Raw genomic sequence first — 24,226 nt, forward strand, 5'->3', positions numbered from 1 at the left:
CAGGACTGACAGCCCCACAACGATGCCCCAGCAAAAGCATCCTGATTTCTCACACATCCTCCCTTCCTCTCAAGATCGAGATTTTTGGTGCAACTACTGCTCTGTGAGCACACTTGCTTATTTCATTCTCTTTCTCTCTCTTTTTTTTTCTTGCTTTTATTGACTTTCCTCCATTCACTTACCCTTCAGACACTGGGTTTAATATCTCAGCTGTTTATTTATTTCAGCCAGGGGCTGTTTCCCATCTAGCCCAGAGTTTCTTTACCTTTGAGTGCACAGGCCCTCTTATAAAAAACCTGAGCATCTCACCTTCATTCTAATTCTCCCTCTGAGGCTTTCAGCCCAAAATCTCCTGGCCTGGGTGAGCATCAGGCTAATAAGAACAACAAACACTTACACAGCATTTACAACGTACCAGGCACTGTTCCACGTGCCTTACATAAAAGGACTCCTTCAGTCCTCACAACCACAGGGACTATTATAACCCCATTTACAGATAATAAAACCAAGCAAGAGAGGTTCAATGAATTGCCCTCTGTCATAGTAAAATACCAGAGTCAGGATTTAAACAAGAGGGATTCTTACCCTAACCACACTGAGTCTCTCATCCAGAGAATTCCCACAAACTTCCCTTCTTATAATACGTATATATAATTGTGAATAAAATAGCCAAGTGCTCATCTGATTTCAGTTTTGTTTTCTAAATATCAAATTGTGTTTCAACATTAACCACTACCCCTGCACTGACATAAGACTGGTTAAGAGTCACGTTAGACTCTCCTGAGCTCCTTGTCAGCCCAAGCACTTGTTTTTAAAAGTCAAGGTCAAATACTGGCCCTTCTGTGATTGGATATTCTGATGCCAGTGCTGGGCCTCTGCCGGCAGGGAGTGTGACGTGTTGGGTGTGAAGGAGGCCAGTTCTAGAGATGATTCTTACCACTGAGGCAGTGAGCCTGCGTCTCAGGAGTATGTGGCAGGTGAATGTCAATACAATGGCTATGGTAGATGCAATGGGAGCCAGGGCCGAGTTTCCACTTTGGAAAAATCCAGCTTTTTCCAGTAATTTCCTTTCCCTCTTCCTTATATCTGTAAATAGAAAACAGTCCATAATGGATTTATTTTGCAGCACCAAGAAATGTATTTATCCATACCTGATCCTCCTGCAAAAAAGTATTAAGGATTCCTGATATGAAGTTTAAATGAGACGAAGTATGGAGAGCCCTGTACACAAACTGGGAGCTTAGTGCATGTCAGCTGCCATACTGGATGGTTTCTGAGGCCTCTTCCAATCATGATTCTCTGTGTTAAGAGTCATATACTTGGATGTGTACAGGAGTTGGCAAGTAATGTAAATGAAGGGAGTGGGAAGAGATTAAGACCAGAGGGAGAGTGTGGGGTGTAGCGAAATGGAGACCACATGCCTCAGTGCAAGGGGAAGCTACATCTCAGTGCAGGGCTGCTCAGGGTCCCTACACCTTCAACTGTCCCAAAGTCTGGGATCTGGAACTTTGTGGGATGTCTTTCTACTTGTAAGTGTTGGGGACTAATTGAAAGAAGCTTTTAAATACTGTAAAGACCAAACAAAACACATGTGCCAAGCCTGAAGACTGTCGCATTTGGGCTCCTCTCTTATGTTCCAGGTATAGCTACAAGAGCCCAAGAGTATTTCTCCCTTTTTTGTTGTTGTTGTTTTGTTTTTTTAAAGATTATTTATTTATTTATTCATGATAGTCACAGAGATAGGAGAGAGAGGCAGAGACACAGGCAGAGGGAGAAGCAGGCTCCATGCCAGGAGCCTGACGTGGGACTCAATCCCGGGACTCCGGGATTGCACCCTGGGCCAAAGGCAGGCACTAAACCGCTGAGCCACCCAGAGATCCCCTATTTCTCCCTTTTGTAAGTCCAGATGGGGTCCATGCCTCTACGCTGCTTACAAGTCAAACTCAAGCCTCCTTCTCCTGGTGTTTAAAGTCCCTAACTCCAATTCCAGCCTTTTCTGTAAAAATGTTTTTCACACTGATGACATGGGGCCATCGCCATTCTTACTGAGTGCTCTGCTGAGCACTGCACAATGCCTTCATTTGATCACTCTCCTCACTGTGTGACAAGGGAGGAACTATTATTATGCCCTCTGGCAGGACAGGAAAGTCACAGCAGATTAAGTAACTTGCCTTTTAAGTGGTCATGCAGAATTGGAACCCAGTTCTACTGCAGTTGCAAAGTTCTGCTGTCCATATGCCCTTTGCCTCTACGATACCACACACCTCCTCTTCCCCAAGCACACCCTCGAATATTCACCTCTAGGCCTTTGCTTCTGCTGGGAGTCCTCCCCAGCGCTCTCTGTATCTGAACCCTTGCTATCCTTCAAAGCCTTTCTAAAATGCCGCTTCTGCCATGAGGCTCTTCTTGAGCTCTCCAACGCGATGTGCTCACCCTCTCACCCCCCTGGAGCTTCTCCTTTGTACCATTTTCCCCATTTCACCCTACAGTTAATTCATGTGTTTACTCATTCAACAAATTTTAACCTGATGTTTATATTGGCCTCGTGCTGTGCTTGGTGTTGGATAACATAGGAGTAAACAGACTCTCAGCTCTCTTTCCATAGAGGAGATAGACAAATTCTATCATTATAAATTTGTTGGATGATATGAAAGAAATAAACAGGGTGAAGTGTTTAAAGGGAACTGGTTGGGAATGGACCTGCTTAGAACTGTAGTCAAGAAGGCCACCTTGAGTTAGTGATATTAAAAGGAATCACAAGGTTGCCATGAACATCTAGCACAAGAGCATTTCAGGCAGAGGAAACAGCAACTGCAAAGATCCTGAGGTATGAATGAGCATGGATATTGTTCTTAAAAAAGACAGCAGGTTTGCATGGCTCAAGCAAGTTATCAAGGGTAGGACAAGATGTGATGAGATTAGAGAGGTCATCAGGTGTCAGGTCATGTTGGATCTAATAGGCCACATAAAGGAATTTGGATTTAAATCAAAAGTCCTAAATTGGAATAATCTAAGTGTGATAAGAAACCACTAAAGATTTTTTAGCAGAGAAGGACAGGATCTGATTGACATTTTTAAAAGTTCACACTGGTTTCTGAGTACGTAATGGATTTTAGGAGGAAGGAAGAAAGCAAGTATTGAATTTGGAAGTTCTTTCCACAGTCCAGAAAGGAGAGAATATTGGCTTATACTAGGGTGGCAGTGGAATGAAGAGAAGTAGATTCCAGATATATTCTAGACATGGAGCCAGCAAACTTATAGCTATCATCCTCGCTTCATCTTAAAAGCAGACACCCTTTTCCTAACCATTTTTTTATAGATCCCATGACCTTGCACATAGTAGGAAGTTGATAAATATTTATTGAATTAAACTGACTCAAGTTAAATTGAGTTGAATTAAATTGAACTAAGTCAAATGGAATCAAACTTAATCAAATCATTGTACTAGAGTTCAATGTGTGAGGAAGTGTTTCTGGGTCTTCAAGGAAGGTTCCATTGGGCTGCCAGTGTCCTAACCGGCAGCACTTCCTTTGGCAAGCTCAGAAGCAAGTTTTGTAAAGCCACTCCCTAAAACATGGATACACAGCTTCAGGCCCAATTACACGCTGGTCTAAAAGTGTAATTGTAGATCCAGAGAATCAATTGTAACAGTGGTTCAGATCATTAACCGGCCAACCACCTGAGTCTATGTCAGCAATTATGTAAATGTTCCTGCAATTAGATTTGCATTTATATTTGATTGTAATGGTTTTAATATCTTTTTTAAAAAGCTATATATGTGTCCTCGTATCTGTGCAAGGAATGTCAAATCAAGGGGTCATCCAATCATGATGAGGTTGCTGCAGGCAAGGAGATATATATGTGAGTGTGTGCATGTATATGTGTAGGCATCTTCTAAGTCAAGGAAATAGCTTAAGACAGCTCTTCTTCTCATTATTTTTTAGTGATTTTTTTTTCTTTTTTGGTAAAAGGTAACTGGTCAGTACCAACATCCACATGCCTTCATAAAGGCTAAACCATATGTCGCTCACCTGGTGAGTGAGCACTTGGGTTCATCAGAACAGATGCCTGGGTCTATTAAAATCTCTGTAATCCTTTGAAAAGCCTGCAAAGCAGCTCAGGGAACCCCCACAGCCCCCTTTCTGCAATGCCTGGCCCCAGGAACCTTAACAACCCCTTAGAAGAGCACATTCTACAGGGTAAGTAGTTCTTCAAGCACCTGCACATCCTACCTTGAATGGTATTGGTAAAAGATTTCTCCCAGGCATACATTTTAATCAGCTTGATGCAGGTCAGAAATTCATTCATTGTCTGAACTCGCTTGTCTGTCACTGAAATTGCTGATCTTCGGAAAGCTGAATTGAGCTTAGCCATAAACATCTGAAATCAAGGTATAAACAGTGTTCAGAGAGAATTGCTGAGTTGCAGTTGGCCTAAAAATTCAGGGATCAGAGTATAAGTGCCAGGAAAAGTTCTAAGGGAAGCTGGCCTGAGATTCTTGCCATCTTTCCCTTGAGTTGTGGCAGCTAATGAGGACCAGGGGACACCACTGATGATCAGACAGGTGATATAAATACATGAATTGCTAGGATGCAAAGAGATTGCTGGGGACTTTGACAAACTGAAAAGCATGTACCCCTCCCCTAGGGCATTCAAATTCAAGTTCTTAAAAAATAATACACTGTGCCAACGACAACAAAAAAGTACATTTGTGAGCACAAAGTGGGGGCACAGGCTTCAAGTCCCTGCCCTGGAAATGAAGCCTTCTGTCCAATTCAGTGAGAACATGTGTGCAAAATGCAAGCGTACAGTAGTTACAATTGCAAAGACCTGCCATTACCTGGATGGGGATGAATATGATGTACACAGATATCCCGATGAGGGCTGTGGGCCCCAGAATGAAAAAGGCATATACTGCACAAACAGCCATTAAGATAGGGATGGTGGCTGGCAAGGGACAAAACAAGGCAGCTTCAAACAAGGAATAACTGTCACTTGATAATGTATTAAGCACCTGGAAAGAAAGCACATGGGTTCAGGCTTTGGAAGCTTCATGCAAACATCTCCTCAACTGAAGGCTTTCAGAATGGTTGAGGGGTCTGAGGAGAGGAGAGAAAAAACTGCCTTAAGGGGGAGGGGGACCAACATGATGAATGGCTCTCATGCTGATCTAATTTTGGAGAGGCCCGTCTTTTAGGACTAAGAGTCCCAATGAAGAAATCTTGACAAAAAGAGTAATAAATATTACCGTCTAAGAGCATGCTGGAGAGATGGCTAGCTGCCTACTCTTTATCTCTTCTTCTTGCTTTATTCAGAGCAGCAATGTGCCCAGCTTAAAAATCACATTTTTCAGCCTCCTTTGTGGAAAGAGTATAGCCATGTGACTGTGTCAAGGGCAATGAGATAAAAGCCAAAAGTGTCAAATGGGAGTTTGAGAATGCATTCTTATAGGGAGCCTAGTCAATTTAGAGGACATATACCTTATTCTTCTCTCCTTCATCTTACCAGCTATCTGAAACATGACTGGCATGGCGGGACCTCCAGCATCCATCCTGAGCCATTATGAGAGCCATGTGCTGGCATAGTGACAAAGAAAGGTACGAAGATCCAGAAGTGTTCATACCAGCCCTGAGTTACTCTCTTCCAGACTCCTTTTACAAAGAGTGGAACAAACTAATCTTGCTTAATCTACTGTTATTTTGGATTTTCTTATTCTATGCAACCAAGTTCATCTTCAGTGATATGGGATGCTTTGGACATAATGAAAGAGCAACTATGAGAAAGAGGCAAGGCTTCTCCCTTACCTATACCACCTGGAGTTCCCTTGACTAGGGAAATCTTTTGTGTAAATGATGAGAATCTTATTGCTAAGGCTCAAGGGCTTAAGAAGATATAAATTCGGGGATCCCTGGGTGGCGCAGTGGTTTGGCGCCTGCCTTTGGCCCAGGGCGTGATCCTGGAGACCCGGGATCGAATCCCACATCGGGCTCCCAGTGCATGGAGCCTGCTTCTCCCTCTGCCTGTGTCTCTGCCTCTCTCTCTCTCTCTCTCTGTGACTATCATAAATAAATAAATAAAAATTTAAAAAAATATATAAAAAAAAGAAGAAGATATAAATTTGGGGCACCTGGGTGGCTCAGTTGGTTAGCTTCTGACTCTTGTTTTTGGTTCAGGTCATGATCTTGGGACTGTGAGATAGAGCCTCAAAATGGGCTCTGTACTGGACATTGAACCTGCTTGAGATTCTCTCCCTCTGCTTCTCTCCCCCACCCTCTCTCTCTCTCTCCCCCTCTCTCAGAAGGAAGGAAGGAAGGAAGGAAGGAAGGAAGGAAGGAAGGAAGAAAGAAAGAAAGAAAGAAAGAAAGAAAGAAAGAAAGAAAAAGAAAGATCCTGAAGTCCAGCAGACGTAGTCTTTACTATAGCTTTAGGACTCCAAACTCTACACAGGCAGAAACATTGGACCAATTGCTCACTCATTTTTTTGTGCCTGTGGTGTGTTCCATACTGCCTCAGTGTCCTTTATGACAATCAAAGGGATTGAATGAGGTTACCCCCATGCCCTGTCTCAGTTGAAACAGGGAAGCCTTTCCAAATTCCCCAGCTTGAATGGAGCCCTCCTTTCACTGAACTCCTCTAATGTTTTGAGTCTCCATCATCTCATTTAGCAGAATGTTGGGATATAATGGGTAGGACATTGGACAAATAAAAGGCATATGCATTATCCAGGAAGCATATCTCACTCAATTTCAGAAAACTTAGTATTTAATTTTCTAAAATTAAACTCTGGGCCAGCTTACCTCACCAATAGAGATGTGTGCTAGTGTCTTGAAGGACACCAGGTTTTCGAAAACCAGGGTGGAGACAGCCACCTTCAATCGGATCGCTGTGCGGTAATTTATGGCCCAGGCAAGGGCCCAGAAGAGCACTTTGGTAAACTCAGTAGCAAAAAGGGCCATGCACAGGCCAGTGCCAACCCAGACATTCCTAGAAATGCTCTCGGTCTGTTGGAGGATTTGGTGAATGAGAACTGTCTGTAAAATAGCACAAAGGAGAGAGGAAAGAGCCATTGGAGGTTGAGGTTGATATAGGAAGCCTCAGATAATGTCAGCAAGCTGACTTTATGAGGCAAACTTTTTAATTAATTTCAGTGGCTGCTGCTGTGCTTGTCAAGGATTAGCTTTATGAAAATTTGCCCCCAAGGAGCTCAAAGATAATGACAATGTACTAAACCCACCAGCTCGTAGAGAAAGTAACTAATGGCATTCTTTGCCAATCTGGGGACCTATCTGACAAGGCAGAAAAAGGGCCACCCCCACTCACCGGCCCTATGGCTGCCATGATAATGCACAGGATGTTGGCCACAATATCCATCAAAACACGTGTCCTCTGGAATTTCCAGACCACTCGGCCCAGAGAGGCTTTCTCAGGACCCACACTTTCTACCTCTTCATCCCAAAGGATTCGAAATCTGTGATGAAAGAAAGGGAAGAAGGAAAGGGATTTCATTTCCACTTGCTATTTGAAGTTACTTTGATGAACAAACCTCTCAAGTGTTCTCAACACAACCCTCATCCCTAGCAGTGGTGCCTCCACACAAGCACCACTGATTCTCTTTTCTTATTTTCCAGAGCAGGTGGGGTATGGGAGGAGCAGAAGGACAAAGCCTTGGCACGAGCATAAGCTGGTACCTGACACTTGGGCACTTCATTTCCTGCTCCTCCTGCCCATCTCTGGCACAATACCAGTTCTGATTAAAAAGAGAGAGAGAGAGAGAGGCAACAGAAAAATGACAAGAGTAATCTTCCCCAGGGCAGTAAAGAGTTTGTCCATTTCAAAGATCTGAAAGAAGGCCAGTGTGACAGAAGTGTGGTAAAGGAAGAAAGAGTTGACATGACACTGGGAGGAGGGGCAGAGCCAAACAAATCCCATGGGACCTCATAGTTCTCAGGAAGGAGTTTAAGTTTATTTTCCTGAGCAAAAGAAGCCATTGCAGGTTTTTAAGCCAAAATGATAAGATCATTTTACATATCTAAAAGAGCATTCAGATTGCTGTGAAAATAGTGGATTATAGGGGAACAAAGGCAAAAGCATGGGGACCACAGGAGGAGACTGTTGACATCCAGGGCAGAAGTGGCAGAGGTTTGACACTGGATTTAAGGGAAGTGCATTTGAGGAGGATGGACAGAGACAACAGGACAACAAACCCCAATTTTCTGGCTCAACCAACCATGTGAATGGAGTTTGTCAAGAAGAGGAGAAGAGTATATATAGCTTTAGATATGAAGTGGCATATTATTAAGGTTGTGTTTGGTGTTGAGTCTTTGCAGTGGATAAGCTCACCTAGGAATAGGCATAGCACGGAAGAGAAGCGGATCCAAGTTGATGTTGGGTAGATGGAAGGAAACATTAAAAACAGAAAGAGAAGTTTGGACCAGAGAAGTAGAAGGAAAATGCTGCCCCTTCTGTCTGATCTCACTGGCAACTTTCTCCAGACTATGATCTGGGGAATTACTACCGAATGAGATATCTGAAGTACATGGGTGAGGGGAACCACAGTTGTAGAAACAATTGCAAGACCATGATTAAAACTCTCAGCCCTATAACCACATACTCCAGACTATGCCTTGCACTTTACCCCATGTGGCCAAAGATAAGAAGACTCCCAGAAGAAATAAGTGCAGAGAAGACTTAGAAAAGTTCCCCATTGTTTAAGACATTATGATTCATCCCAACCTCAAAGGTCAAAGCAGCTTGTAGAAAGAATGAAGTTAATGTCTTTATCCTTATGTTGATGTGGAAAAAGTCTTTATAAATGCTTACTGAAAATAGCAAAATGATTGATTCTGTAGTATGCTTCACTTTCTATAAGGAAAAAAAAACGTGATGTGCAAGTGAGAGGAACAATAAGAGGTACTGATCTGCAGAAGATGGTACCACAGGGTGTGCTTAATCAGAGTAGAAAAAATTCTGGACAGAACAACATCAACTTTTAACAATGCTGACCTCTGGGGAGCAAAGCAGGAGTATGGTAGAGATACTCGTAGGGCTTAAAATGTCTGTTGCTTTAACATTTTTAGAATGAATACGAATTAGGTTGAACTGATGCAATTTAGATTTTTTGCAAGTCAGAATTATCAAATATTGGTGTCTTCATTTGCTTCAGCCTAAACATATTTTGCAATATAAAAGCTCAATAATGATTTTTGAAGTAAAAATACAATGTGTGGAGCTGCATGTAGCAGCAGCCCAGGTGGGTCTGGTCAGCACAGTGCAAAGTGAAATTCTGGCCACCTTTGTCCTGATGTAGTACTCCTACAAACTAGCGACAGCCCAGCCAGCATGGTCCTCAGCTTCAGGCTGTAGCTCACAAGCAGTCCTTTTTCCACACCAACTCTCCCCATACCTTACCTCCCCAGAGATTGGGCCAACAAGTTCAGTCAGCCCAACCCAGCAGCCACCAAAGAGGGCCCCCAAGGACCTAGAAGTGTCCATTTCCACACCTGGGGAGGGGGAGAACTCAAAGGGCTCATGGGCCCCTGTATAGGATAGGCTCCTCTCCTGAGGTGACCCAAGTGAATCCTGGTACCTTTTGGCATTGGTGTCCGATGAGTCATATGGTGACAGCGGAGGCAGGGTGTCCACAGTCAGTGTGTGCTTGTAGCCCCTAACCATCACTGGTGTGAGCCAGGAAAACGTAGCAAAGGAGAGTAGCCCTGCATCATCCACAGGGTTGGATGCCAGCCTAAGACAAATGAGATACTCCATGTTCCAGGGCATAGTGGTCAACGCCTTGAGTCCCTGGCTTGAGCTCTTAATAATCACAGCCACACTTAGAAGCCATGATTCCCACCCATTAGCCCTTTGAGTAGTGGTGTGTGCTGGGACCAGCACCAATCAGCTTGTGAGAGCTGATTGTAAGATTTTCAGGAGTTTTGCAAGTTAGTTGCTAAACACAGCCAATATTTAAAATTTCATAATTTTAGGGATGCCTGGGTGGCTCAGCGGTCAAGCGTGATCCTGGAGTCCTGGGATCGAGTCCCACATCAGGCTCCCTGCATGGAGCCTGCTTCTCCCTCTGCCTATGTCTCTGCCTCTCTCTTTTTGTGTCACTCATGAATAAATAAATAAAATCTTTAACAAAAATTTCATAATTTTAAATAAATTATCTTAAGGACAAGGGTAATAAGTACTTGAAACTCATCACTTCTTAATTATTTTACTAGATTTGCTAGTATCTATGATCCTTAGATTTTGTAAATCTATTGTATCTATATGGTAGAAATACCTCATAACAGGGTGCTAATGCTCATCTCTTTTCAATTTGGCAGTCAGTGACATCACATTGGCTTGAAATCCGCTATGTTGGGCATGGTCACACCATAAGAACTGATAAATGTTCCTAACCAGGGAATTCTTTTAGTGAGCCAGTGTTGAACATTAACCAATGTTCAAGTCTCATGACCATCCCATGTGAAAGAGGACACCTGACCCATTTGTCATGAGGAAATAAAGACCCAGAAGCTGAGTATCAGAGGAGTAGGGTCCATATCTTGTGCTCTCAGAAGGATGGGGACGGTGCAGAGCAAGTCATGCCACCATGGTGGAGGGGCAGGGAGGCTACCTAATCAGGCACGTGATGGAGGCAAACTCATGGTTCTGCAGGTCAGAAGGATAAAATGAATTAAAAGATTTAAAGTGCCATGGCTACATACATATTAGCTAACAGATTAAAAAAAGAGGATGAGGAAGGTGAAAGGGAGGAGTAAAAAGAAGAAACAGAGAGGTGCAGAAGGAAAAGGAGAACAAAGAAGTAAAAAGAGGAGGAGGAGGAGAACGAGTAACCAGCCAAGGGGCAAATCTTAACAAACGGAGTATAGGAACCCCTGGATAAATGCATTCTCCATTCTTTGGGTGGAAAACTGTACACTTTCTCAGGAGGTCCTAGTAGAATCCAGTCCCCATTCCTACAGCAGTGACAATGATGACACTATGTTGTCCTTCACTACCTCACTTCCCCTAAATCTTGCCTCTTGCTACTTGGGATCACCTCCTAAATGAGCTACCAAGTTCTCAGCTCAGACTCTGCTTTTGGAGAATTCAAGCTAAGAGAGTATTAACAAGGTACTATGTCCCCAGCAAATAGTAAAATTTCCTAAAAGGTGGCTTTTATGATAAAGTCATACATTACCTCATAGAATTCTTAAAACAAATCAGCGAAATGTACAGAAGAGTAGTTTAATGACCCTATTTCATAGACAAGAACATCATGATACAGAGAAGTTAAAGTACTTGACCAAAATCTTACAGTTGATAAGTGGTGGAACAATAATTCAAAGCCACTGCTTGCTGACTCCAGGGTCCCATCATTCTCTTAAGCTCTACACAACATTGCCTCTCCACAAAGCAATTATAAACTTAGCCAAAACAATGGGTAGTTACTGTTTTCCTGCCTGGGGCTAAGGAAATGGTAGCCTATTCCTCCACCTTTCAACCTTCATCCCTCCTTTTAGAGGGATCAAGGTACATCTTCCATCCAGAGGTTGTAGGAGAGAGCAACATTGTGTCACCTCTCTAAGGGGAAGCTACTTGGCCTTCTGCTGTTCAGGGGACAGGACACAGGGCCCTTTCTAGGTTAAAAAAAAAAGGCAGAATTTTATAATATTGTGACTAATACAATATTAATAATATATCATATCATATCATATTCTAGTTAAGCATGTGAGCTTAAAAGTCAGGCTGCATGTGTCCCTATCCTACAGTTCAAAACTGATCCAATTCCCTCTCCCCACCTGTATAGAGTAGATCCATTCCCCTTGGAATGTGAGCTTGCAGCTGCTTCCCTCTGTAGATCTATTTCTTTACACTTTGAATCTGGGCTGACTTGTGACTTAATTTGGCAAATAGAATGCTGTGAAAGAAATGGTGTGCCAGTTCTGAGCCTGAGTCTCAAGAAACCCTATATGCTTCCACTCATCGTTTTGGCAGTTTACTAAGTAATCAAGCCCAGGATACCCTAATGAGAATTGATAGCCCATGTGGCTCACCTGCCCCCATTGCCCCAGCCTACAGTCAACTGACCCTGAGAAGTATAACCACATTGCTGACCAGCAAATTTATAAGTAAGCCTAGTCGAGACCAAATGAATCACCCAGCTAAGCTCAGACCAAATTGCTGACCCAACCATAAAACTGTATGCTAACTAAATGGCGATTGTTTTAGGCTTCTAAGTGTTAACAGAAAGTTTGTTTGTTACAAAGAAAAAGCTAACTGATGAACTTACTTACCTTCTCTATGCCTCACTCCCCACCTATCAGATAAAGATAACAATACTTCCATGGTAGTCGTGAAAAGTGAATGAGACCATGTTTGTAAAGTACTTGGGACAACTTGTGCTGGCACAATGAAAGCTGTCCTTAAACATTGGATATTGTCTCCCTCTCACCAAAGGATAATGGGAATAAAGAAGTGGTTAATAAATGGATGGATGGATGGATGGATGGATGACCAAAGGACAAGCATATAGAGCACCAGCATGGGGGCAGAGCCAGGGCCTACTTTCCTAATGGGGAGAAACTAATTCTGGAGGTTCCACCCTGGCCCTCCATCCAATCCTCTTTCTGGCTTACCTTGCACAGGGTCTCACCGGGATCATGGTCTTTAGGCTGGGGTCATATCTTTCTATAAACGATCTTCTCTGGCCTCGCCGATCCAGATCTGAGATAAGGTAGGGGCCTTCACCCACCATCCTGATGGTGACCTAGGGAAGCTTTCACTCTGCAGCAGAGATGAGGAAGGTCACTGAGGAATGACGACACTCTGGAATGGGATCAGCCAGTCCCTACTTCACCCAGACTCTACCCAAATCAGCTTCCTTGCTTCAACCCCTTAGACAGTTTTATCAATTAGCTTTCTACATTTATGGGGCAGATGGGGGATGGGGTTTGAGGTGTGGCCCAAAACCCTGCCACATCCCTCAACTCCACTCTGAGGTTTCCTTATTAGCAAGGACATTCAGTGCCTCTTCTTTCCCAGTTTGGGTTGACTGGGAGAAGAAAGTCTATGGTGAATTTTCTGTTGGGAGCCAGTCTGAATCCCAAACCAAAAAAAGAGCTCCAGGAAGGTATGTTTGCTATCACACAAATTTACTTCACACAGAGTGAAGTTTGGCATACACACACACACACACACACCTTTTTTCTTCCTGCTTCTCTCAGATACCCAGGAGCTTATACATCCACATTACCCTATACCAAAGAGCTAGAGACCTTCAATGAGACTACCCCTCAGGACTGGGCAAGCCCACGCCCTCTATTTCTAGGACCACTACCCTTAAGGAAAACCAACAATCTAGGTGGAGAAAACACTTTCTGGAGTGCCTGTCCAGTCTATAAACCAACCACCATATTCACCAATCACCTAAACCTAATGAATAAAGAATAATCCTTACAGGTTTTCCTATTCCTTATTTCAGTCCTTCCCTAAGACCCAGCTCTATTCTTCCTCTAGGGTTCCATAACAACTCCCTCTCTGTATGCTAGGGATGAATTCTCCCTTTGTATCCAAACTGTCTTGATCTCCTTTCTGTCACTTACAATTAGAGGCCTCACTATTAAATATATATAGTGGTCCCATTCCCATAAATTTTCTCAGGAAGTTTTCATGGCTAGAAACATCAAATAAACCAATTCCCATCAAGGTTTTAATAACTGATAAATCAATTACAGAGTCGGATATGTTCTCAAATTCAATCTTTTACAAACTCTTCATTATACAGAAGAGGAAACAGAGCCCCAAAGAAGGAAAAGGACTTACTCAAGAATAACTGTGGTAGTGACACTAGCATCATGACTGAATAAGACAGCCTTTGTTCGTGTCTCCCCTGCTCCCAATAACAATTTGGCATCTATTCACAAACAAAAGTGCCTTTCTGGGAGTTGTGGAATCCTGCACTATATGCCAAGAAACCCAGGAGTCTTGCCCATCCATATATGTAATGGACATACAGACCTTGGTCTTGGCTGTGGGACCCTGAAGTGGCCCATGAACTGGCTCTAGCCCCTCTTGTCCATGTCTAGGAGCCCCAGGAAATTTTGCCTTTGACAATCACTAAGGACGAAAGAACATTTGGGGAAGTCCAAGTTGCCAGTGGAGAATTTCCAGCACATAATTGGAGCAAAACAATATAAATTTGGATGTATTGGAGAAGGAAAGAGGAATAGTTTGACTTTATGCACATCACTCCTCCCTCAAGGCAGCATAGCTTAGGGCCAAAAGAGATCCTCTCAGCCCATGATTTCTCTCACAGGCAAAAGTGAGAGCTGGCTTCCAGAGCTGGTAATCCAGCTATGCAGGATGCTGACTAAGAAGCCTATTTCTCTTTCACCACATTCAGAGGACTAAATTCTGAGCTACATGAGAGAAGCAGGAAGAGGCTAGGAGGTACGTAGGACCCTTGGAGGGCATTAAAGGACATGGATCCTACTAACTGCATCACAGACCACATCAAGAAACCTGCCCTTGAGTCGCTAAGGACATCTCACTCACACATGGCTCAGTACTGGTTTCCAGGTACTCCTAGCATTCCACATGCCTCATCTACACACATACCCATCCTGTGGCTGGCATGCTGTCAATGGCAGCAGTGAGGGGAAGCTTTGACAGACAGCTAGTAAGCATGCACCAAAAACCATGTCAAATAGGTAGGCTAGGTAGAGACCACAAACTTGAGCTTTATTACCACTTTTGGGAAAATACAAGGGAGGCTGTCAGCACCCAGTCCAGTGCTCTGCAGGATTGAGAGAAAACATATAGGCTTAAGAATTCTGCCACAAGAAAGAGCAAGAAGTATGGAGCTCGTGTATCCAAAGAAGTTCTCAGAAAGCCCTAGTCACCCTAGCAAGGACCATGGAAGGTATTTCTCTCCCAGAGGCAGTTAGTAAAGATTGGAGGAGGTAACTGATATTTCAAATGTGAAGACTTTGAAAAACTTCTGCAAAACTGCAAAACTTCAAAGAGCATGAATAATTAAGGGAATACACACCATCAAAGGACAATAATAATCTTCCCAAAGATATGGAAATCTGCAATTAACCCAATAAAGAAATGAAAATAGCTGTTTTAAGGAAACTCAATGAGTTACAAGAAAACACAGAAAGACAATTCAGATAAATCAGGAAAACAACACATGACCAAAATGAGAAGTTTAAGAGACAAAAATTATTGAAAGAATCAAACAGAAATTCTGGAAGTAGAAAATACAATGAATAAAATGAACAGTGAAACAGTATCAACAACAGAAAGAATCTACACATTAGAAGACAAGAACTTTGAGATCATCCAGTCAGGAGAGAACAAAGAAAGAAGTTTAAAAAGAGTGAAGAAAGCTTATGCAATCCATAGGATATCATCAAAAAAAAAAAAAAAAGGAGAATGAGGCAAAAGACTTATTTAAAGAAATAATGGCTAGGACAAATTGCTAAATTCTATTCCTAAAACCAGTATTACACTATATGTTAACTTACTAGAATTTTTTTTAATTGGGAAATTAAAAAAGAGAAATAATGGCTGAGAAGTTCCCAAAACTGGGTAAAGATTTGAATAGCCAAGTTCATGAAGCTCATAGTTCACCAAAGATACTCAACTTAAAGAGATTCTAACACATATTACAATAAAACTGTCAAAAATCAAACAAAGAGAGAATCTTAAAAGCAACAAGAGAAAATAAGCTTGTAACTTACAAGGGAATCCCCGTAAGACTATTAGTAATTTTTCAGCAGAAACCATACAGGCCAGGAGAGTGGGATGATATATTCAAAGTGCCAGAAAAACAAAAGCAAAACCTACCAACCAAGAATACCCTAACTGGTAAAGCTATTATTCGGAAATGAAAGTCAGATAAAGACTTTCCCAGGCAAACAAAAGCTGAGGGAGTTTATCACCACTAGATCTGCCTTAACAAGAAATGCTGAAAGAAATTCTTTAAGCTTAAAATTAAAAAATACTAATTAGTAACATGAAAATATGCAACATACTAACTAATGTAAGCATATAGTCAAGTGCAGAATACTCTAATAGTGTATATGGTCGTGTGTTAACAATTCTAATATGAAAGTTAAAAGACAATAATTTTTCATAAATATATAATATAAAAAGAACAAAATGTGACATCAATAACATAGCATAGAGGAGTAAAAATGGTAGAGTTTTTTTTTTTAATTTTTTTTTATTTATTTATGATAGGCACACAGTGAGAGAGAGAGAGAGAGAGAGGCAGAGACACAGGCAGAGGGAGAAGCAGGCTCCATGCACCGGGAGCCTGACGTGGGATTCGATCCCGGGTCTCCAGGATCGCGCCCCAGGCCAAAGGCAGGCGCCAAACCGCTGCGCCACCCAGGGATCCCAAAATGGTAGAGTTTTTGTACGTGGTCAAAATTAAGTTATCAGCATAAAATACACTATTATATCTATAAAATGATTTTTTCAAGATTCTATTTGAGAAAGAGAAGGAGAGAGACAGAGCATGAGGTTGGTGGAGAGCTAGAGGGAGAGGGAGAAGCAGAGCAGACTTCCTGCTGAGTGGGGAGCCTGACACAGGGCCCAATACCAGACTTCCTGCTGAGCGGGGAGCCTGACACAGGGCCCAATACCACAACCCTGAGATCATGACCTGAGCCAAAAGCAGACACCTAAGTGACTGAGCCACCCAGGAGCCCCCATAAAATGTTTTACGTAAGCCTTAAGGTAACCACAAAGCAAAAACCTACAGTAGATTTACAAAAGATAAAGAGAAAAGAATCAAAGTATATCACTGTGAGAATTATCAATTCACAATGGGGGGCAGTAAAAGAGGAAGAAAGGAACAGGGACTACAAAATAGCCAGAAAACAATAAGATGGCATTAATATTGATCCTCACCGATCAATAAATATATGAAATGTAAATGGATTAAATTCTTCACTGGCTGTATGAAAAAAATGAGACCCAACTATGTGCTGCCTACAAAAGACTCATTTCAGCTTTAAAGACATACATATGCTCAAAGTGAAGGAATGGAAAAGGTATTTCATGCAAGTGGAAAACAAATGACAGCAAGCATAGCTGTACTCATATCAAACAAAATAGATTTTAAGCCAAAAATTATAACAAGAGTCAAAATTACTACACAATGATAAAATGATCAATTAATCAAGAAGATATAATGATAATATATCAAGATAATATATCAAGAAGATATAAGAATCGTATATATTATATATATATAATCGTATATCCACTTATAAATGTATATAGACAGATGATAGATATATTACATATAAATGTATAAATATAGACAGATGATAGATATGTTTTAAAAATGAAGCATGTAAATATATTAAGCAAATGCTAACAGATCTGAAGGGAGAAATAGACAATAATACAATAATAGGAGATAACTTTAATTCTCCACTTTCAACATTAGCTAGATAATCCAGACAGAAAATCAATAAGGAAACACTGGACTTGAACTACACCTTAGATCAAGTGGACTTAACAAATATATACAGAAAATTCTGTCCAATAACTGTACAATACATATTCTTCTCAGAAACCCATGGAACATTCTCAAGGATATATCATGATAGGTCACAAAACAAGTCTTAGCAAATATAAGAAGATTGAAATCATACCAAGTATTTTTTCTGACCACAATGGTATGAAACTAGAAATCAATAATAAAAGAAAGCTGGAAATTTCACAAATATATGGAAATTAGACAACACATTTCTTTTTTTTTTTTGAAGATTTATTGATTTATTTATGAGAGACACAGAGAGAGAGGCAGAGACACAGAGGAAGGAGCAGGCTCCTCACAGGGAGCCCAATGTGGGACTCGATCCTAGGACCAGGATCGTGCCCTGAGCCAAAGGCAGACACTCAACCGCTGAGCTACCCAGGCATCCCTAGACAACATATTTCTGACCAACCAATGAGTCAAAGAAGAAATCAGAAGGAAAATGAAAAAAAAAATCTTGAAACAAACAATGTAGAAAAACAACATACCAAGACTTCTGGAATGCACCAAAAGTAGTCTCCAAGTGGAAGTTTATATTGATAAATGTCTACTTTAAGAAAAATGAAAGATTTCAAATAAATAACCTAACTTTACACTTCAATGAGCCAAAAAATGAAGAACAAACTAAGCCCATAGTTAGCAGAAGGAAATAACAAAGATCAGAGCAGAAATAGAGACCAGAAAAACAATAGAAAAGATTGATGAAACTAAAAACTGTTTTGTTTTTGTTTTTTGTTTTTGTTTTTGTTTTGTTTTGTTTTTGTTTTTTTTTTTGGAAAGGATAAGCAAAATTGACAAACCTTTAGCTAGGCTAAAGGGAAAAAGAGAAGATTCATAAATAAAATTAGAAAAAGTAGACATTACAACTGATACCACAGAGATACAAATGACCATAAGAGACTATTAGAACAACCTTACATTGACATACTAGATAACCTAGAAGAAATTGATAAATTCCTACAAACAGGGGATCCCTGGGTGGCGCAGGGGTTTAGCGCCTGCCTTTGGCCCAGGGCGCGATCCTGGAGACCCGGGATCGAATCCCACGTCGGGCTCCCGGTGCATGGATCCTGCTTCTCCCTCTGCCTATGTCTCTGCCTCTCTCTCTGTGTGTGTGACTATCATAAATAAATACAAATTAAAAAAAAATTCCTGCAAACACACAACCTACCAAGATTTAACAATGAAGAAATAGAAAATCTGAACAGACCAATACAATAAGAGGATTGAACCAGTGATTGAAACTTTCCCCCAAAAAAGAAAGTCCAAGACCAGATATTTTCCCTAGTGAATTCTACCAAACATTTAAAGAAGAATTAATGCCAAACCTCCTCAAACTCCTCCAGGAAATTGAGAGGAGCTATTACCTTCAAACTCATTTTATGAGATAAGCATTACCCTGACACTAAAGCCAGATAAAGACATTACAAGAAAAGAAAACTACAGGCTAATACCCTGATGAATATAGATGCAAATATTCTCAACAAAATATTAGCAAACTGAATTAAACAACACATTAAAAAATCATACACCAGGATCAAATGGGATTTATCCCTGGTAAGAAAGGATGGTTCAACATATGCAAATCAATAAATATGATACATCACATTAATAGAATGAAAAATATAAATCATATCATCATCTCAAGAGATACAGAAAAGTCATCTAATACATTAAAATACATCTTAATAGATGTGGAAAAATTACTTGATAAAATACGACATCTGTTTATGATAAAAACTCTCAATAAAACAGATATAGAAAAAAATATACCTCCACGTAATAAAGGGCATATATAACAAACCCACACCTAACATCATACTCAAAGCAAGAGGTTGAAAGTTTTTCATCTAAGAGAGAAGACAAAGATACTCACTCTTACCACTTTTATTCAACATAGTACTGGAAGTCCTAACCATAGCAGCAATCAGGTAGGAAATCAGGTAGGAAAAGGAAATAAGGGGTATCTAAATTGGAAAAGTGTAAAACTGTTCTTGCTTGCAGATAATATTATCTTATATATGGAAAATCCTAAGGACTACAAAAAAAAAACTGTTAAAACTAATCAACAAATTCAGTAAGGTTGCAGGATACAAAACCAACATACAGAAATCAGTTGTGTTTCTATATACTAAAAAGAAATATATGAAAAGAAATAAAAGTCTTATTCACAACGTCATCAAAAACAATAAAATACTCGTGACTAAACTTAACAAAGGAGGTTAAAGATCTGTACACAGATAATTACAACAACTTTGAGGAAAGAAATTGAAGACACAAACAAATGGAAAGCTATCTTATGCTCATGGATCAGAAAAATTAATATTAAAACATCCATGCCATGCCAGTTATCTATAGATTTGATGCAATCCTCATAGAAATTCTAATGACATTTTTCACAGAAATAAACAATTCTAAAATTGTATGAAAACACAAAAGATCCTAAATAGCCAAAGAAGAAAGAAGAACAGAGCTGGAGGCATGACATTTCCTGATTTCAAACTATACTACAAAGCAATAATAATCAATAGGGCTGACATAAAAACAGACATATAAACCAATTGAACAAAATTGAGAGCCCACAAATAAACATATACATATACATATACACTTGCATATACAGTCAACTAATATTTGACAAGGGATCCAAGAATACTCAATGAGAAAAGGATATTCTCTTTAATAAAAAGTATTGGGAAAAGTGGATAATCACAGGAGATGAATAAAATTGGACTCCTATCTTAACACCACTCACAAAAATTAATTAAATGGATTAAAGACTTAAACATATGAACTAAAACCATAAACTCCTAGAAGTAAACAAAGGAAAAATCTCCTTGTCTTGGCAATAATCTTTTGGATGTGATATCAGAAGCAAAAGCAAAATAAAAAGCAAAAATAATTAAGTGTAACTACATCAAGCTAAAAGTCTTCTGCACAGCAAAAGAAAAAATCAACAAAATAAAAAGGCAACTGACAGAATGGGAAAAAAAATTAACAGATCATGTCTGATAAAGGGTAAATATCCAAGATTTATAAAGAACTCCTACAACTCAAAAGCAAAATAAAACAAAAAATGTGATTAAAAAATGAGCAGAGCAACTGAATAGACATTTTTCCAAATAAAATGGCCAACAGGTACATAAAAAGGTGTTCAACATGACATCACTAATCATCAGGGAAATGCAAGTCAAAACTGCAAGGAGATAGCACTTCATGCCTGTTAGAATGGCTGTCATCAAAAAGACAAGTGGTAACAAGTGTTGACAAAAACATAGAGAAAAGGGAATTCTTGTGTACTGTGATGAGAATGTAAATTTGTACAGCTACTATGAAAACCAGTATGGAAACTTATCAAAAGATTTACAGTAAAACTGCCATATGATTCATCAATCCCACTTTTGGGTATATATCCAAAGGAAATGAAATCAGGATCTTGAAAAGATATCTGCACCTTCACATCCATCACAGCATCATTCACAACAGTCAAGATATGAAAATAATCAAGTGTCCACTTACAGATGAATAGAATAAGAAGAAGTGATGTACATATATAATGGAATATTATTCAGCCCTGAGAAAGAAGGACATTCTGCTATTTGGGACAACAAAGATGAACCTGGAGGGAATTATGCCGAGTGAAGGAAGTCAGACAGAGAAAGGTAAATACTAAATGATACCCACTTATATGTAGAATCTAAAAAGGTTAAATTCATGCTAACAGAGAGTAGAACAGTGGTTGCCAGGGGTTGGGTGGTGGAGGAAATGGGGACATGTTGGTCAAATGGTAAAATCTTCTAGCAATGAGTAAATTCTGGGGATCAAATGTACAACATGGTGATTATAGTTAACAGTACTGTATATATTCTTGAAAGTTGCTAAAAGAGTGGACCATAAACATTTTCATGTAAGGTGATGGAGGTATGTTACTGTGGTAGTCATTTCACAACAAAGTCTATCAAATATACATGTTGTACACATTTATGTGTATAATACAATAAGTTATATTATGTGTCAATTATTTCTCAATAAAGCTGACAGAAAAGTATATATAGTATCAGTGGCACTATCTCATCTAGGGCAGTCTGGATACAGAGAAACTGATGCCCCATTTTTTCCAGTTACCCTGGGAAACCCCTTGCATATGTTATATTACAAGAAGCACTCCTTTAGAATAATATATTCTTTCTCACAATAGAATTTGAATATTAAAATGTCTTCACTTCAAAAAGACAAAATCCCCCAAAATGGAAATAGGCATTATAAACAACTGGAGGGGGCAAATGTTTTATAGGCAATAATTCTGTTCAAAATCTCTTCATTCAATTAATGAATATTAATGACATGAATACCATGGAGCCAGCCTCTAGATTTCTAATTCAAATAGGAACTCCCTAAACTTCTTTTCAACACTCCATTTGCACCACCTAACACTGTGCTTCAGCAATGCCACATGTCTTATTGCTCCCTGAACAAATTGTCAGTTACTTCTTCCTCTTCTTCTTTACACTCACCACTGCCACAACCTGGAACTATGTAACATCTTTCCCTTCACTTGACCAATTCCTGTTCAGCCTTCAAGGCTCAATTCAGACATTTTCTCCTCTGGGAAAACTTTCCACTTATTTATCTATTTCCTCAAACAGCCTGGAAAATAAGCACACAATAACACATGTGAAAATGTAAATCACAGCATAGTGTGTTAGCCCTAGGGGAAAAACAACACAAAATATAAACAAAGACTTAAAGCTAAGAATTCAATCAAAAAAAATAAAATGGAGCATGAAATAGTAGATCAACCCCAAAATGTAGGCAAGGAGGAACAGAAGAATAAAAAAGAGGGGTAAGTGGAAGACAAATAGCAAGCTCATAGGCTTAAACCCAACCACATCAATAATTACATTAAATATAAATGGATGAGTAATAGCTGAGTAATATTCCATTGTATACATAAACCACATCTTCTTTATCCATTCATCTTTCGATGGACACTGAGGAATATTACTCAGCCATTAGAAACGACAAATACCCACCATTTGCTTCGACGTGGATGGAACTGGAGGGTATTATGCTGAGTGAAATAAGTCAATCAGAGAAGGACAAACATTATATGGTCTCATTCATTTGGGGAATATAAATAATAGTGAAAGGGAATAGAGGGGAAGGGAGAAGAAATGGGTAGGAAATATCAGAAAGGGAGACAGAATATGGAAGACTCCTAACTCTGGGAAATGAACTAGGGGTGGTGGAAGGGGAGGAGGGCAGGGGGTGGGGGTGACTGGGTGGTGGGTACTGAGGGGGGCACTTGATGGGATGAGCACTGGGTGTTATTCTGTATGTTGGCAAATTGAACACCAATAAAAAATAAATTTATTATTATAAATAAATAAATAAATAAATAAATAAATAAATAAATAAAATGGAGTGAACACTTCACTTAAAAACTAGAGATTGTCAGGATGGATGTAAAAGCAAGAAGCAATGATATGGTGCCTACAAGAGATGGATTTTAAATATAAAGACACAAATAGATTGGAAGTAACTGGATGAAAAAAGAACTACCATGCTAACGGTATCAGAATTGTCAACTCTTTGAGCAACAACTTGATCAACTAGAATATGGTGCTTCTGAGAGTGTAGTGCAATATGGAAAAGAGAAGAAAAGAATAATTTGACAGTGGAGAAACCTGACAAACACTACTTCAATCAGGTCACCAAGGTCAACATCAACAGTAACAAGTCATAGTTTTGTTTTGTTTTGTTTTTAGTAACAAGTCACGTTAATCAAAAGACACAATTTTTAAAAGATCAAAATTTTTAAAACATTGTTTAAAGATTAAAAAGTGAAGCAACATGCTGGTATAAATGCGATTCATTTAACTGCAGAGAATTAGTATGCAAAAGTTACAAAGAATGCTCTATATATCAATAACAAAAGAATAATCAATTAGAGAAGTGGGCAAAAGCTATATACAGGCAATTCACAGATAAGCCAAATAATCAGACACAAAAATGCTCAATCTCCGAGTATCAGGGAAGCATGCATTAAAGCCACAATCACAGTAAGAACTGTTTCTCATTCTTCGGATAGGTTATATTTAAAAGTCTGAAAATTGTAAGTCTTGGCATGTATATGGATCATAGCAGCTCTTAAACCCTGCTGATAGAGGAGTATAAATTGTACAACTAACTTATAAAGCAATTTGGCATTATCTGATCAAGTTCAAGATTATTTTACTAACATAGCCAGCAATTCCCCTCAGTAGGTATATAAATGTTCAGAACCAATTCTGTGTGTTCCAGGAGTCCCATACAGAGTAGCCACAGACTTCGCATGCTCACTTTCATTGTCCTCACAAATTCTCCCCTACCTCTGCTAGCCTCTTTTCAATCATACTAATGTCAACACTGAACTTCAATCTGGAAAAACAGAAGCAAACAATCCATGGAACTAGAGGATATTATGCTAAGCAAAATAAGTCAGTCAGAGAAAGACAAATACCACATGATTTCACTCATACATGGAATTTAAGAAACAAAATAGATGAACACAGGGAGAGGGAAAGAAAAATGAAATAAGATGAAAACAGAGAGGGAGGCAAACCGTAAGAGACTCTTACTGTGGGAAACAAAGTGAGGGTTGCTGGCAGGGTGTGGGTGATGTGGGTGGGGGAT

At 39.8% G+C, this 24,226-nt stretch overlaps 1 protein-coding gene across 4 annotated transcripts in view; it reads right to left on the reverse strand.

Annotated features, from left to right (window-relative positions):
• ABCC12 (ATP binding cassette subfamily C member 12) overlaps positions 1-12,745 on the reverse strand; it is a 63,223-nt gene extending 50,478 nt beyond the window's left edge. For 2 of the 4 annotated variants that reach the window (XM_055332433.1, XM_055332436.1), the window contains exons 1-7: positions 12,627-12,745; positions 9,587-9,742; positions 7,321-7,468; positions 6,798-7,031; positions 4,841-5,014; positions 4,233-4,380; positions 938-1,086 (exon numbers count right to left, since the gene is read on the reverse strand). In XM_055332433.1, the coding sequence (XP_055188408.1) occupies positions 938-1,086; positions 4,233-4,380; positions 4,841-5,014; positions 6,798-7,031; positions 7,321-7,468; positions 9,587-9,742; positions 12,627-12,745 (1,128 nt within the window). Of the gene's footprint in view, positions 1-937; positions 1,087-4,232; positions 4,381-4,840; positions 5,015-6,797; positions 7,032-7,316; positions 7,469-9,586; positions 9,743-12,626 lie in introns of all 4 variants that reach the window. The other 2 variants (XM_055332434.1, XM_055332437.1) reach the window with 2 other exon arrangements.
• Between the last annotated feature and the right edge of the window lie 11,481 nt (positions 12,746-24,226).

This window comes from Nyctereutes procyonoides, unplaced genomic scaffold (genome assembly GCF_905146905.1).
Source record: "Nyctereutes procyonoides isolate TBG_1078 unplaced genomic scaffold, NYPRO_anot_genome, whole genome shotgun sequence".
Taxonomy (NCBI): Eukaryota; Metazoa; Chordata; class Mammalia; order Carnivora; family Canidae; genus Nyctereutes; species Nyctereutes procyonoides.